The sequence below is a fragment of the Siphateles boraxobius genome, unplaced genomic scaffold (genome assembly GCF_051911475.1).
Source record: "Siphateles boraxobius isolate OS27281-9 unplaced genomic scaffold, OSU_SipBor_1 5, whole genome shotgun sequence".
NCBI classification, from domain to species: domain Eukaryota; kingdom Metazoa; phylum Chordata; class Actinopteri; order Cypriniformes; family Leuciscidae; genus Siphateles; species Siphateles boraxobius.
The window spans coordinates 23,060,505-23,077,671 of record NW_027509141.1 but is presented as its reverse complement, the minus strand read 5'-3'; the positions used below and the strand labels follow the sequence as shown (position 1 = coordinate 23,077,671).

Sequence of the window (17,167 nt, the reverse complement as noted above, 5' to 3'; positions counted from 1 at the left end):
GCTTCTTAATATTATTTTTTAAAATGAGAGAAATCACTGCTTATTCCGAATTTTTACTCTTTACTTTTCACTTTTATTCAGAACTGAATGAATAACCTAAAAACAATTAACTTGCTATGTTAACTAATGAAATATTACAAAAAAAACTGTTAAATATTATAAAAAATATATGTTTGACAATATTACAAAAATAAGGAGAAATGATGTTTGATTGGGAATGCATCTCCATAGCATAATAATCGGCGCCAGTCGCTAATTTTAAACGTTTAATAAAATCTTTGTGAGGATGACTGGCAACAGCTGGTTTTAAATTCTTAGACTAGAATCTTTAGACACCGCACACTAAATGACTATAAACAGATAGCGCAACTGGAACAAACTCTGTCCGTTTGAGCATGATCAGTTGTATCGACCAAATTACATTAATAATCTGCCTGACAGTCGTGTAGTGTATTCCCGGTTTAAGAGGAAAAGCAGCGAAAGAATTGCCTTTTTTTTTTTTTGAATGGTCATAACAGGAGTAAAATTAAATTGTTTTATATGACCCCTTTATTTCCCTTTCTTCCTCTGTTTTTTCCTTTTTTAGTTCTTTTTTTAAAGATAGTTTCATCTTCCTCCTGCAGTAAACAGTAATGATTGTTTGTTGCGTTTATTAAACCTTTCTCTTGTCTGTCAGGTGTTCCAATGTCCTTGATGCTTCAGGCCAGCAACGTGTCTTCAAGGCCAAAGATCGGGATGAGATGGTGCAGAAAGTGATCGAGCCAATGGCCTGTGACGGGTTAAGGACCATTTGCATAGCCATGAGAGACTTCACAACCGAGCCAGACTGGGAAAACGAGGCTGACATTCTGAATGACCTGACCTGCATTTGTGTTGTGGGCATTGAAGACCCTGTCCGTCATGAGGTGAGAAAAATGATCCAGTTTGCTTTTTGCTGATAGCAATGTGCTTGTCCAATGTGTAGGGCTGGATATACTTCAGGCCTCCATTAGTAATGAGACATGACAAGCATAAGGGGACAGGTTGTCTCGACAGGAGCAACCCGACACATTTCATGTAATGAAAAAGTATTGACCGTGTTAATCATGTGATGATGATGAATTATTTGTAGAGTGTCTAACACTGTCAAAGTGTAGACAGGAATAGCCTCATCGGTGGAGCGACAAACTGACCTAATTCCCTTAAAATAAGTACGACAGGCAACATGATTGTGCAGTTTTTGATTATGGATATTTGATCAGTGCAGAATTGACATTGGCTTCCCTCAAATGAGGTGGCACATATAATTCTATAATAGAACGCATGACTGATATTTAGGTTCAATTTATTCCTGCAGGTTTTTTTTACAATACATTTAATCTCTGTTCCAATCTACAGTGTGAACAAATTTTCATCCTTTCTATTCATGCTATACAGTTATTTTTATCTGTTAAGCATGCCGGATTAGGATCATTATGAGCATTTAAAGGGGGGAGAAAATGCACGGCTGGTAAAAGATTGTAACTTATGACTTGAATTGATGCAGAGGACAATATTATGTTAAGGTAGCAGTCTGATAGTGGCGCTTGCCCATTTACAGCTTTGAAATGGAAACGTAGAGTCATGTAGCGATGATAAGATAGGCTTGAATGTTTTTGCCCTAGCGAGAATCACTCTCTTGCGGTAATGATCAGAGAAATCTGTTGCTTGTCTAGTTTATTTCTGCTGTCACAGCCAAGACAAGAGCCAATTCTAGAATTTTAGTAAAGCACACACTAGTTTCTTTGCATCATGCAAAATGTTTTTCACATGCATCACTTGTGCAGCATCTCTGTCCATGGAAACACTGGGTGGTTTTTAATTATCTATAAATAAATGAGCTTATTGGTTCTAATTACGGGTATGTGATTCATTGCAAGACTTGAGTGAGGATAATTACATAGGACTCCAGCATACACACACACAAAACCTCTAGATCTAGCTCCTTCATGCTTTAAGTAGTCTCGGTACCCTTATGGCTTAACACGCACCACAAACTGTCAGGATGCCACATCAAGAGTGACTCTCACTGATCTGAGGCCAGCAATGACATGGAGGAAGAATTTTGTCTTGCCTTTGGCCATAAAGTCCAAATGACACCACAATGCAGGAGGTCTCTTTTCCATGGGGACAAGCCTTTATAATATGTAAAAACATTTCATGAATATAATTTATTACTGCAGGATGCCACAACTACATTAATAAAATGCTATATTAAGTCAATCCAATCATAAATAAAAGTTTTTTTTATAAGTTATCTTTTTGAGTCAGTGTAGACTGTTTACACAAGATGGCAAATTGGTCATGCCAGACTTATTAATTTAGTTTTATTGAAAGGAGATGAAAGATTACCGTATTTTCCGGACTATAAGTCGCTTCGGAGTATAAGTCGCATCAGCCCAAAAATGCCTCATGACGAGGAAAAAAACATATATAAGTCGCACTGGACTATAAGTCGCATTTATTTAGAAATTTATTTAACAAAATCCAAGACCAAGAAAAAGTTATTTAAACAGACTTTATTTCATTAAAACCGAAGGCATTTAAGTTATTCAGCTACACACAATAGCACAAAGAACAACAGGCTGAATATGTGTCCGGTATGTTGTTAACATAACACATCAACAGTTAGCTACACAATAGCATAAAGAACATACCTGAGAGGCTGAATAGGATCAAATAAAATAAAAAAAACATAAGACAGCGAGTCCAACAGTTATCGGTAAAGCAATTTCACCAAGCTCCCGCGATCTTATTCCACATCACTGAAGAGAGATTTTTTCAGCGGTAAAACTAGCTGTAGTCTAGAGCGCATAGAGCGCTCTCTCGTGGCTGTAGACGGTAATGTCACCCCCAATTTCGGCAAATGATGCATTCACGTCATACCACGAATACATCAAAAACTCGCAAATAATAATCTGGGGCCGTCAGCGATCCTGTGACGAGTAAATCTTGGTAATTTTTTATATATAAGTCGCACCTGACTATAAGTCGCAGGACCAGCCAAGGTATGAAAAAAAGTGCGACTTATAGTCCGGAAAATACGGTACATGCCACCAATATATAATTTTTGTCAGATTATATATGATTTTATGTCTATAAAACATATTTTGTTGGAATGTACTGCTTAAATTGCCACTAGGCAACATTTTTATTCAGAAAGATTTCTGATGGATGTTTTCAAAAATGTCACCAGGAATACCTTAATCCTAAAAAAATAAATCTTAAACAAATATTGAAATGAAAAATTGTTATATTTATTCAAGTTGTATGCAAGTTGTTGATTTTCATTACTAATGTAAGTTACCACTATTTGTTTCTTTTAAAATGCATTGATCTTGCCATGTATATAGCCATAGATGCTGGTATGGCAAAATAAATAAAAATAAAAAAATACTTCAAGATGTGAGATACTTTGTAAGTGAGTAAGATGTTACATTTTCCACTATGAAAGATTCAGCGAGTAGTTCTATAGCATGACAAGTGAGCATAAGTCTTTGAAGCAATTCACTATAGCAATCCGCTCATAATAGTCATTCATAGGGTTGGGTATCATTTGGGGTTTTTTCCGAAACTGGTGCCAAATCGATACTTTTAAAATGGAACCGGAGCCTAAATGGTGCCTGAAACAATACTTTTAAAAAAAAGCCTTAAAACGATGGTGAATGACATTAAAGAATGGCTTTTTTAATTGAAAAAAATTTAATACAAATTTTAATATATTCAAATGTAAGACTTTAAGTAAATATATAAATGTAAGTAGTCTAAATACAAAACATAACAAATTTACATTACAAATTCACAATTAAACCTAAGCCACCTAACCCAAATACAATAATTTAACACTAAATAACACTACTAATAACAGCAAAGTAGTCTGTATTCTTGGTATGCTACAAAACCGCTTTAAAATTCAGCAATTCTTTTCACATTTGTTGCCTTCTCTGGCAAAATACCTCTCCTGACTTATTGCATGTCCTGCACAAGGTGACTGTTATTTTAGAACGCATCACCTTAAATGCCGTGACCCGAAAACCCTCGAGGAAGAAGAATGGCGTCATGTTTACAACTGTGACAAGGTGATCTCATCAGGATCAACTGAATGCTGGATTTTCAAAATTATATAAAATTCGCGGCTCTATTGTTGCAGTAAACTTGCTCAATATTCTTGAGTGATTCATTTATCAGATGTACGCTGGTCTCTAATTGTAGGGACATCGACTTTACATTTTCGCACTAAACATGACTTGTAACGCAACCAATCATAGTTCGTTTTGTTCCATGTCAGTCAGTCCTTGGCTGATATTGTTTTTCTTAAATACATGTAAGTGAATGTGTTTTGTCATTTAAGAAACCTCTATAATGATCACGATTCATGTTAGTTGATCTATAAAGCACAATGGGCGCCATGTTAGTACGTATCGCAGTTCAGAGACTTATCTGTCAGATTTAAGGCTAGAACACGTCAATTCATCCACTTCTCCCGAAATATATTAAAGTGGCCGGTGAAGTGTGAGAAGAATAGAGTAAATTTTATAGTTACCTACACAATGTGTATCTAAACATGTCATCAATTTATAATTGAAAGGATTGTTATTGCTGCTTCCATAGACGACCAACACTGTGTATTTTACAAACTATAAAAAAAATAGTTTAAAAAAGATTTTTTTTTTTTACTATAGTTGTGATATATGACAGCGCTGAGAGCGTTTGGCTCAGCACCAGCCAACACGCTAGCAAATTTGAATTTAGAAATTGATCACGCAATCTGAACATACTAATCACACCAGTGTGATCGATCGTACTGTTAATTACAGGTTAATTCTAAGGGTTAATTAGCGATGATGGTGCTTCTTATGTCCGTTTCGGAGAACCAGAGGGCAATGGATATTGGATATTTCAGCACAAATATTTCAACCGACAGCTGAAGCATTTATGAGGTGTAAGCCTGTCTATTGGTCCAATGAGGGTTTCCAATAATACAGATGAAGGTCTCTGCGGGTTACTGTCTTTCCTTTTACGCAACACAACAAGGTTAAATGGAACACATTTTCTCATATGTATTGACTCGTTATTTCATCTGACTCCATAAATGAAAAGGGTTTTTAATGATATCTGGGTATCATTGAAAGTGATCGAATGTTTGATTATTCTTTTTAAACTCTTTAATTGTTTTACCCATTCAGATTAGGAAACTATACCGCTTAGAGGTCCTTGCATCTTCTGCGGGTCTCAATCTCAAACGTTCACAATCTCGTCAGTTTCGTCACTAAACAGAGGTTTTTGACTAATATCTCAGACGGTCTGATTCACCCTAAACACAATCAGAGATACTTTTCTTTTAGTCCCCTTGAATTGCATACACTTGAACTTAATTCAATAGTTATTGAGAGTAAGGAGTTGTTGTCATGGTACAGAGCCCCTCCCCTCTTCGCCATGTTGGCAGGATCCCGGCGGCAAAACATAATTTTTTACGTGTGTTGTTAACTCGGTAGTAAAGGAGGTTCTCGCAATTCTGCACTGTTTTACCATGCCTGGAAGTCACTGTTGCGTTAAAAACTGCTCCAGTACCTCACCCGATACATATGGAAAACATAGGAGCAATGGAATACAGTTTTTTAGGTTACCGAAATGGACACAGCATCAGGGAGAGCAAGTCTCTGACCTGACGAGGAGACGCCGGATTGCTTGGTTGGCTGATGCCTTTGATAAGATTGTCACTGTTTGATGTGCTTTAACGAACATGAGCAAAAGTGTTGTTTGAGTGCCTTGTTCATTACTTTTTTATTTCTTTGAAATAAATGCTTGGAACAACTTGATATGGCTTAACAATATTTATTGAGAACTGAAAAAAAATATAAATAAAAAAAAAAAATATATATATATATATATATATATATATATATATATATATATATATATATATATTTGGACAAAATAAGTTTCATGGACAACATAAGTAATAATAATAATAAAATAATATATATATATATATATATATATATATATATATATATATATATATTATTTTGTCCATAATATATTTGGAACAAATAAGTTTCATGGACAACATAAGTAATAATAATAAAATAATAATACTGTTATTAGTGCAAAAGAACAATTATCTTGGTGCTGCTTCTCCAAATACCACTGTTTTGCGCATTGGTGTGAGCTTGTTCCTGCAAGGTCCCTTTTCTTTCGCCTTATATTTTTGCTTTGCTTTACTTTCTTCCTTTTCTTTCTCGTATTCGTAGATCTGTCTCTGTCCCGCAGAAATAATAAATGCGCGAAAATTAAAGAGCTCTGGAATGTTTAGTCATCACGCCTCTGTGAAGTTCTGAAGGCGTTGCCCCTGGCGACTGATAGCGTCTCCTACCATCATGGCCGACCGGCTCAGGGGTTTAAGAAGTGGTGGAGTGTGGCTAAAATGATATCATTTTGGGGATGTGATTTAAGATGTGAATTAAAATATATAATAAAGTTATTGTACTATTACCTACCTGTATGTCCCTGCTCAGCTATCTCTGACAAAGAATATGTGGGATTATTTGTTGATGCGTTCTTTTATCCTAGATTTCGTATTTATTGAGCAACTAGGAAAAAATTTTGGACTCTTCATCCAGAATATTTAGCATTGAATTTTTTTTTAAATTATTTTAATTTTTTTATTAGTTTTTGCCAGAAATCCATTTATCACCAAATTCAACACTGGAGTGTCTGAATGGATAACGACATGCCAGTGGCTGCCCAACATGCTTTTTACCAACCCAAATAATGGTCCTTCTATTCCTCCGGTGTGCAGGTTCCTGAGGCTATCTCTAAATGTCAGCGAGCAGGCATCACGGTCCGTATGGTCACTGGAGACAACATCAACACAGCCCGTGCCATCGCCACCAAATGTGGAATCCTGCAGCCTGGAGAGGACTTCCTGTGCATGGAGGGCAAAGACTTCAATCAGCAGATTCGCAATGACAAAGGAGAGGTAAAAAGTTGCAGCACTTTAACTACAGATATCTGAAGCGACATAGAAAGTGCTTATTTTAGTGTTGCCTTTATCTTTAGGTTGAGCAAGAGCGCCTTGACAAGGTCTGGCCCAAACTGCGTGTTCTTGCTCGTTCTTCCCCAACAGACAAACACACTCTGGTTAAAGGTGAGATTTTTACGAATAATTGGGTGATATTTTAGTCCACACTTCCACAGCCAACCTCACTGTTTTGTAACACACCAATGTATTATAATATTAAATAAGTACAAAAACACACTGGAGGGGAGTTGGGGTTTCCTCCCATTATTATGAGCCTAATGTCACAAATGTTTTGGTCTACCCTGAGGCAGTTCCTGTGTTGTTGTCTTTTAGGCATCATTGACAGCACAGTTGGAGAAACGAGACAGGTGGTGGCTGTGACTGGAGACGGCACTAACGACGGTCCTGCCCTTAAAAAGGCAGATGTTGGCTTTGCTATGGTAAATCATGTGTTTTTTGTTTGCGCATTTTTCAAATCGTACTGTTACCGCATAAAAGATATCGGTTTAATACAAGCATATTGTGCATACTCTTGATTTTCACTAGTCTGTTCAGGCCACTTCGTTTTTCTAATAAAATGACTGCCTTGTTGCTAATTTGTCTTTTTAATGTGAGAGTCAGTTGCAGGGTGAGTGTTTGGCTTGTTCAATGAGGCTTTGTCATCTAATGTTATACTGTAGCAAAGATTGCTTTAATAACCACAGAGGTTGTGTCCTAATTCTTACCCAGTATCTCTTGCTCTGCACCAAGCCAGAATGCCTCAGGGCATCATCGCGGCATACTGATAAGTGGCTGACCCCTGCTTGTTGCTCAGATGACCCCACAACTTAAGAAATGATCAAATTAATTTGTGCTTCCAGAAATTGTTTTAATTTGTGCTTCTCACTCAAGCATTTATATTGAAAGTCTGAGAAGTCTAAGAAGCTGTTTCAAAAGCTGTAGATGGTGCAATTTTGCAGACTGCTGACTAAAGGACATTAGGTTAGGATGAGGACAGGCATGGTTAATTGTTTCAGAAATAGACACCCTGAAGCTTAAATATATGTTTTAATTTGGTTCATCATTTTGCTGTGCTGTTTGAGCCTGCATAAATACCTCTTCAGTCTTTTCACCAAATCTTCATTTAGTTGAAATATCTTTATATAAAACCAGGGCCTAAAATGAACACTTGACAAGCACCAAATGCAAGTAAAAAGCAGCGTTGGTGAGTATTTGAGATGTCAAGAGCTAGTTGACTGGTAACATTTTTATTAATTCTATCAGTGCAATGTTGTGAGAACATAAACGTGAACGATGCTCAGGACAGTTGTCTATTAAAATATTCAAACTCAAGAAGACGTGAAATGAAACTCAATTACTTACTCAAGCACTGTGTGGGAAGTTAAGTGTGCGCACTACAGGTCTTTTACGGGTCCACTTCAATCCAAAAACCCGAGGTCCAACCTGAGACTCGAACGGGTTCGAGTCCAAAACTCTGAGCGCTCGGACACAGGTCGGGTTCGGTATTAGTGGTCTCGGGTAATTTTAAAATGAATGTGCTTTTTCCGAAAGGACCTGAGAAGACCCGAATTCTTTATACTATGTCAGGATTTAAACAAAATAGTATTATTTAAAACAACGTTATTATCTCACAAGTTCTCTTTGAATCCGCGCTTCTACGTGCAAATAACTCGACGCACAGTTGCTTCCGCATTTAGGGTCAGTTGCTCCACATTTTTGCCTACCGTTTCAACGAGCGTCGTCAGCATGGATTAAAATTAACTTTAATCATCTTATGGTCAGACAGGGCTCCAGACTGCGACCATTGTTTGAGAATGTGCGAGTTTTAAATTTGACGTGGTCGCATTTGTGCGAGTGCATGGTCACGCACACAAACAGTGTCTGCCTACCTGCACTTGCATTTGGGACTTATCTAATCTGTCACGTATTATTGACTACGGCAAGTCTGCTATTCTCCCGTAGTAGAATGTTGTTGCCTTTGATAATAGGGACTTTAAGCAGCAGCTGCTGACACAGTCACGTACACGGATGATAAAACTCGCAAATTAGGAATTCAGGAAATTTAGGCATTCAATCGTCTAAAAATGAAGGGGTCAATAGCTGATTACTTAAAAAAAAAAACAAAGTTTGCAGGGCGATGATGCTGCAGGAAAGGACGAGCCAGCATAGAGTCACAACTGATGACGAGCACAGGTGCGGACAGGGAGGAACCGAATGAGCAAAATAATATAATAAATACATATTATGTTTGTTTGATTATATAAAAATTAGGGTTCTGTGCTTCAGATCTTAAAGTGACACCAGCCTATTAAACCCACTGCTGTGATACTGTCATTAAACCTATGAGGTCTAAGGGGTTTTTGGGGTCCTGGAGGTGTTCCGACATGCTCTGACATTTGTGCTTTTTTCAGTTATTTATAAACATGTTAATGGCAAAGGTGTAAATTCACTCTCCATAGCACAAACGGGGCTATCGTAATATGTGAGCAACATGTATGTACATGTTTGTATTTTTTTGAGAATAATGTTTATGCGTGGTTATTGAAAAAACTAAAACTTAAAGTGTCTGAAATAAGGCCACAAAACGCATACTAAATATGTGTCCACAAGACTTTTGACTAATGGGTGTTGTTGCCTAGAATTTTTGCTTCAAAATGATCTGAAAATCATCCTGCCTAATCATTTACACAAAACAATACATTGATTTAAATTTTATAAGACACCTTTTGTTTGGAAAGGCAATATGCGTAGAGGCGTATTCACACCTGAGAAGACAAAGGCCGGATAATGTGCCACATTCATAATGAGCTGCATATTAATTAGCCCTTTCACACAGCTGTCACAGGGTCCCAAAGAATGCAAGGACAAAAGAAATTATCTATATATACATATTTTACAATTAGAAATTGTAACCAATTACAAATGGGTTACAATTACAACAACAATTACAATTTTAACAATATTTCGAGTGTATTTCTTTGTAGAAAGTATACATTTTATCATACATATTAAAAAAGGTAAGGATGCATTAGTTTGAATATTGGAACAAACACTATAATAACATCTTAGTTGATAATTCAATATACCTATTTTATTTTTGACAAAACATCATACTATAGTATATTTAACTATGAGCAGAAATTGGTGAACAAAAGCGTACCTATTTAATGTGACAGTAGTCTTTTTTTACAGTCAAAACTTTATAGTCTATCCAAAACTAATCACATAATCTTGTCTAAACATTCATATTTAGTCTTTGTTACAATATTTGTAACATATTGTGTATGATATATTAGCATGTGAATTTGCAGTTTGTTGCTTATACAGACATTTTATTTCAACATATTTCAGTCTATTTTTACTCATCTTAGTAGGCTATAGCAATATAGTTTGGATGTGTTCATGTAAACATAACGTTTACTAATGTAGGTGCGAGAGTGAATGAACTGCACAGACACGCGCTGTATAACTGTAGTAAACAAAGCGCGCGCCTGTGCCGTTCATTCAACATTTAGCCTACACACAGACACGCAATTCATATTTAAACAGTCTTTTGGCGGGTTTACAGTCAGACACTGTTCAATATCGCGATTAGAACAAAGCTCTTAAGAATAAATTACTTACTACATCAGCTGGATCCGTTGCTCCTCGAAATGAAACTACCAGCACTTCTGGTACATTTTCCAGGGTTATTAGATAGTATTATTGCTCACAGCGTAGGGATACGCTGTGTACACAGCTGTAGTAAGATACTGACTAAACATGATGTGTTTTATAATCCAGCTGGTGGGCGTTGGCATGTTTGAATGGCTTGCCTTAGATCATTTGCGTTTGAATACCGCGCGCTTTCTGTGGGCGTGGCACATTAACGCGTAATCAGGTATAATGAGCTGGAAAGAAAAAGACTGACATCTCTCTCTTTTCATACAGATTACATAAACTGAGAATATTTGTTTTTTTTATATAAATTAATTCATTTAAAAGAAGAGAGTTCAAGCTTCATTATGGGAAAACACTCGTGCCTGTATGAAAAGTATTCACGGAATTACAGTTAATTTTCGGACACGTTTCAGAATGGACTTGACTGACAGAGAGAAGGCAGAAAGCGCATCATGTTTGTTTTTCTTTATTTGGCGACAAGCACAACATTTTATTTTTATTGTGAGTATCCACAAAAAATAGGCACTTATCAGGATCTAATGATGTACAACACTTTATATGTAAGATCAAAATCAACAGAGTATTTTGAGTTTCTTTTGCACTGATAAGAAAAAAAGCGAGATTATCGCGCCCGCGCGATAGCCGACCTCAGAGGGTTAATGTAAATCAAGAAACAAAAGATGAAGAGAAAATCACTCACTGCTCTTGACTGGATAGTCTTCACTGTATAATTTAGGCATAGATTGATCCTTATTAAAGTCTTAAGTTATTCAGTGTTATTTTACATTTGATTACTGTATTAAATGTCGCTACCTGCAAACTTACTTTAATAATGTTTTTAAATTTATATTAGGTTCTTAGGTTAGGTTCTTCCTTTTTCAACCTTCCTGGTAATGGGATCCATCTCATTCCTGAGAATGAGCCTGCATCTTCAGTTATTAGACTGCTCTGATATTTACACAGACGCTCTAAAAACAGCTTTTTTCTTTATCTTACAGGGAATTGCGGGGACAGATGTTGCAAAGGAGGCCTCTGACATCATCCTTACCGATGACAACTTCACGAGTATCGTCAAAGCTGTGATGTGGGGGCGTAATGTCTATGACAGCATCTCTAAGTTTCTGCAGTTTCAACTGACTGTCAATGTGGTGGCTGTGATTGTTGCCTTCACTGGGGCCTGCATCACACAGGTACTTTTAACATCCCCTGATTTAACTTCCTGGGACCTAGTATTTACTTTTTATATGCCATTATATCATTATTTTTTTGTTTTTAGATAGAAACAGATTTTTGAGGGTAGGAAATATAATATTAATTTTAAAAGGGATATTTCACCATCTTATTTTGTAGAGCACATCAGGTCATTTCTAAAAAATAAAGCAAGATGCTACTGGTAAAAAAAAAATACTGAAAATTCATATAATTACCTGTAAATAATTTGTAAATAAATTTAATTATTTTAGTTTTTTCCTTAGATGAGATAAACATTTGTTATAATTAAAATATAATTCAGACATTAAAAAAAATAAACAAAAGGAGAGAACGTTATCCTTGTATGTCTAAAGATCCCAAGATGTCCTCTTTAAAATAAATATCAGGACTTAAAAATTTGCATATATGTTCTCAGAGAAATAACCACTAGAGAAGTTTAAAAATAAATTGCTGGGTTTGTGGAAAATAAACACCAGAATATTTGGTGGCTAAGGATGGCATTGAGGGAGACGATTTATCATAAGCCATGAACTCTTCAAGCAAAGTCAAAGTATTTCATATTTATTGAAACTATTGATACTGTGGCCATTTAGTGCTTGTGCCAGACTTTGGCTAATCTGGAGCCAGACAGTCTTATTGTGTCCCTACCTAACTACATTACATATGACAATACTGTTGTAATGTCCTTTCTGTGTAGTCTCACTCCGGTTTGTTGTGTCTGCAGGACTCTCCACTTAAAGCCGTTCAGATGTTGTGGGTAAATCTGATTATGGACACACTGGCTTCTTTGGCTCTGGCAACGGAACCCCCAACAGAATCGCTCCTACTGAGAAGACCTTACGGCCGGAACAAACCACTCATTTCCAGGACTATGATGAAGAACATTTTAGGTCATGCCGTTTACCAACTTACCATCACATTTACTCTTCTCTTTGCTGGTAAGAGGCTTCTGTATTCATGATTTGATGAATTAAGTTAATACTATAGTTAAAACTCCCTGAAAGAAGGGACTGGCTAATTGCATTTTGTGTGTAGGATTGATGTGATGTATGGTTGCTTAGCAACTAGCATTTCTATTTGTAATATTCAAAGCATCAGAATTTGCCTCAAGCACCTATATGTTTTACAATAAAATGTTTTACAGTATTGAACATTACAGGGAAAAATTGATCTGAGGGTTTACATGTCATCTCTGGACATGGCTTTTCTAAAATATCCATATGCAAAATTTAAATATATTTCTTAAATAGAGTTCTTGTAGATCTAGAAATTAAAATGTAAGACCATTATTGCAACTCTGTAGACTCTAATGTTAACAAAAGCTACAGGCAGCCACTGTCTTGTTTTCTTATTCTCATTTTTTTACTCTTACCTTTTTTTTTTTTTCACTAATAAATGCAATAAAGATCCATTAGAAAATGCATAAAGATGTATTTGTCAAACATATATTGTATTTTTCTTGCAGAGTATTTTTTTCCATTTTAGGCTTTCAATAGATCACATCAAAGACTACCTAAAGCATGTCATAGTGCTTCAGGAGAGTTTTATTTTATGAACAGTAACACATATTTATTGCTCATTCCCAAAAGTGCTCCTCCTGACATTCAACACTATGTATTTTGAACTTTCACATAACTTATTTCCAGAAACCATTTTTCTTTCCCCAAAGGTGAGAAGTTCTTTAGCATTGATAGTGGCCGGAACACCCCTCTCCACTCCCCGCCGTCTGAACACTACACCATCATCTTCAACGTCTTTGTCATGATGCAGCTCTTCAACGAAATCAATGCCCGCAAGATCCACGGAGAGAGGAACGTGTTTGAGGGAATCTACCGGAACCCCATTTTCTGTTGCGTCGTACTGGGAACCTTTGCTCTGCAGGTAAAAAAATATATCAAATTAGTTTATTTATATAAATACAGGTCCTTCTCAAAAAATTTGCATATTGTGATAAAGTTCATTATTTTCCATAATGTAATGATAAAAATTAAACTTTCATATATTTTAGATTCATTGCACACCAACTGAAATATTTCAGGTCTTTTATTGTTTTAATACTGATGATTTTGGCATACAGCTCATGAAAACCCAAAATTCCTATCTCAAAAAATTAGCATATCATGAAAAGGGTCTCTAAACGAGCTAATAACCTAATCATCTGAATCAACTAATTAACTCTAAACACCTGCAAAAGATTCCTGAGGCTTTTAAAAACTCCCAGCCTGTTTCATTACTCAAAACCGCAATCATGGGGTAAGACTGCCGACCTGACTGCTGTCCAGAAGGCCATCATTGACACCCTCAAGCAAGAGGGTAAGACACAGAAAGAAATTTCTGAACAAATAGGCTGTTCCCAGAGTGCTGTATCAAGGCACCTCTGTGGGAAGGAAAAAGTGTGGCAAAAAACGCTGCACAACGAGAAGAGGTGACCGGACCCTGAGGAAGATTGTGGAGAAGGACCGATTCCAGACCTTGGGGGACCTGCGGAAGCAGTGGACTGAGTCTGGAGTAGAAACATCCAGAGCCACCGTGCACAGGCGTGTGCAGGAAATGGGCTACAGGTGCCGCATTCCCCAGGTCAAACCACTTTTGAACCAGAGACAGCGGCAGAAGCGCCTGACCTGGGCTACAGAGAAGCAGCACTGGACTGTTGCTCAGTGGTCCAAAGTACTTTTTTCGGATGAAAGCAAATTTTGCATGTCATTCGGAAATCAAGGTGCCAGAGTCTGGAGGAAGACTGGGGAGAAGGAAATGCCAAAATGCCTGAAGTCCAGTGTCAAGTACCCACAGTCAGTGATGGTCAAGTCAAGTCAAGTCACCTTTATTTATATAGCGCTTTTACAATACAAATTGTTTCAAAGCAGCTTTACAGAGATAACAGGAAAGTAAAGTTGTAGTATAGTTAAATTCAAAATTAAATGTTAAATGGTCTGGGGTGCCATGTCAGCTGCTGGTGTTGGTCCACTGTGTTTTATCAAGGGCAGGGTCAATGCAGCTAGTTATCAGGAGATTTTGGAGCACTTCATGCTTCCATCTGCTAAAAAGCTTTATGGAGATGTAGATTTCATTTTTCAGCACGACCTGGCACCTGCTCACAGTGCCAAAACCACTGGTAAATGGTTTATTGACCATGGTATTACTGTGCTCAATTGGCCTGCCAACTCTCCTGACCTGAACCCCATAGAGAATCTGTGGGATATTGTGAAGAGAAAGTTGAGAGACGCAAGACCCAACACTCTGGATGAGCTTAAGGCCACTATCGAAGCATCCTGGGCCTCCATAACACCTCAGCAGTGCCACAGGCTGATTGCCTCCAAGCCACGCCGCATTGAAGCAGTCATTTCTGCAAAAGGATTCCCGATCAAGTATTGAGTGCATAACTGAACATAATTATTTGAAGGTTCACTTTTTTGTATTAAAAACACTTCTTTTATTGGTCGGATGAAATATGCTGATTTTTTGAGATAGGAATTTTGGGTTTTCATAAGCTGTATGCTAAAATCATCCGTATTAAAACAATAAAAGACCTGAAATATTTCAGTTGGTGTGCAATGAATCTAAAATATATGAAAGTTTAATTTTTATCATTACAAAATGGAAAATAATTAACTTTATCACAATATGCTAATTGTTTGAGAAGGACCTGTATATATATATATATGTATATTATATATATATATATATATATATATATATATATATATATATATATACTAAACATAAAATTGCTTTTTCTTTTTTTATTAAACAGTGGTTTACTGAAAAAAATTTGTCCGTCTTTAAATGAATTCATTTATAATTAAACATTTCTTAAGGATAAAAAAATGATCTCTGCTAATGCTGTAAACTATATACTTGCAGATTAGTTTAATATTTAAGGTTAACAACAGAACCCAACTATTAGCCTAAATTCAGTTGCTATTTATTTTTAGATATGTTTAAAAAAATTATTTTGATTTTTCTCCAATTCATTGTAGAAATATAATAATTTACACACTGGCTGTCATTTTCATGACATCATTTTTAAACATACAGTAAATAATCAAGACATCAGTAACAGGTTAAGTTAAATATAATGTATATATAGGCTAATATAGTACGTATATTCAGCGAAAGAGTTTCTCTAGCTGACTAACAAGCTGTGGACACTGAATTACTTGCTTGATGTAAATTTAATATTTATATAGTGATCTATCACGCCACATTAAAGATTTTAAAACTTCAATATAGAACTTGTAACGAAGGAACTTCGAGTCTCTTCATTGAAGCTTATTGTATTATATATAGTAGAGTAGATTTGATTTTATAATGGATATATTATTATGGATATATTGTTTTGACTATGCTTCTATTGCTTCTGTATTATAAAAGTAAAAAAGCTACCTTAGGCCATATGTTACAACTATTTTCACCATAACTACAGAGGTTTAAAGTAATCCAAAAACCACCGCTTAAGCGCGTTGAAATCGCTATAACTTATTGCTTATTGCTTTACTACAGTATAGCTGGACTAATGGAATACACCTTGTTACAGATCATCATTGTGCAGTTTGGTGGGAAGCCGTTCTCTTGCACAGCCCTCACCCTCGATCAGTGGCTCTGGTGTGTGTTCATCGGGGTTGGTGTGCTGCTCTGGGGCCAGGTAAGGCAAATTCTTACAGTACGTCATTATTAATCACTAAACTAAGTAGCTCTACTGATTTTGTTTAGGCTAGAAAGAATCAACATACTATAAATCAGAGTAAAAACTAGCATTCTAGCAAGTTAGATTAGATTTACAGGTGACAAAAGTCAAGAAAGAGAGTGATCCACAAGCTTGTCAATGGTGAAATAATGAAAACATCACTATGCACAAAGCAGAATGCACACGCGTGGGTGATGTGGAACATCTTTAGTTCTCTCTTCAATCCCACCGGAAGGGCAGGGGAGGGGAGGGGGAGGTGAAGCTGTGTGCAAATTCAAACCTGTGGGAGGGAACGAGGGAGGCTGGCAGACAGCAACTTGCTGCACAATTCCAGAGAGTGGTTGCTGCCATCTCAAAGTTCAGCTCAGAAAGAAGAGGACAGAGAGGTGTGAGCTTCATCAACCCCGCAGCACATGAAAGGTCCTCCTTCTTCCTCCATTTAGCCATGGTTACAGTACATTTAAAACTCTGTATGCAGGACTGACACATCATGTTAGCTCATCAAAAGGCCGAGGAAGTTATCAAGTGCGGATAAAGTGTTTAAAGCTGCAAGCAGTCTGCTCCTTCTG

At 36.6% G+C, this 17,167-nt stretch overlaps 1 protein-coding gene across 1 annotated transcript in view; it reads left to right on the top strand.

Moving 5' to 3' along the window:
- atp2b4 (ATPase plasma membrane Ca2+ transporting 4) overlaps positions 1-17,167 on the top strand; it is a 161,289-nt gene that overhangs the window by 123,397 nt on the left and 20,725 nt on the right. The window contains 8 exon segments of the mRNA XM_077203334.1: positions 677-905; positions 6,821-7,000; positions 7,081-7,168; positions 7,376-7,482; positions 11,701-11,892; positions 12,639-12,852; positions 13,584-13,795; positions 16,449-16,556. Coding sequence (XP_077059449.1) covers positions 677-905; positions 6,821-7,000; positions 7,081-7,168; positions 7,376-7,482; positions 11,701-11,892; positions 12,639-12,852; positions 13,584-13,795; positions 16,449-16,556 — 1,330 coding nt within the window.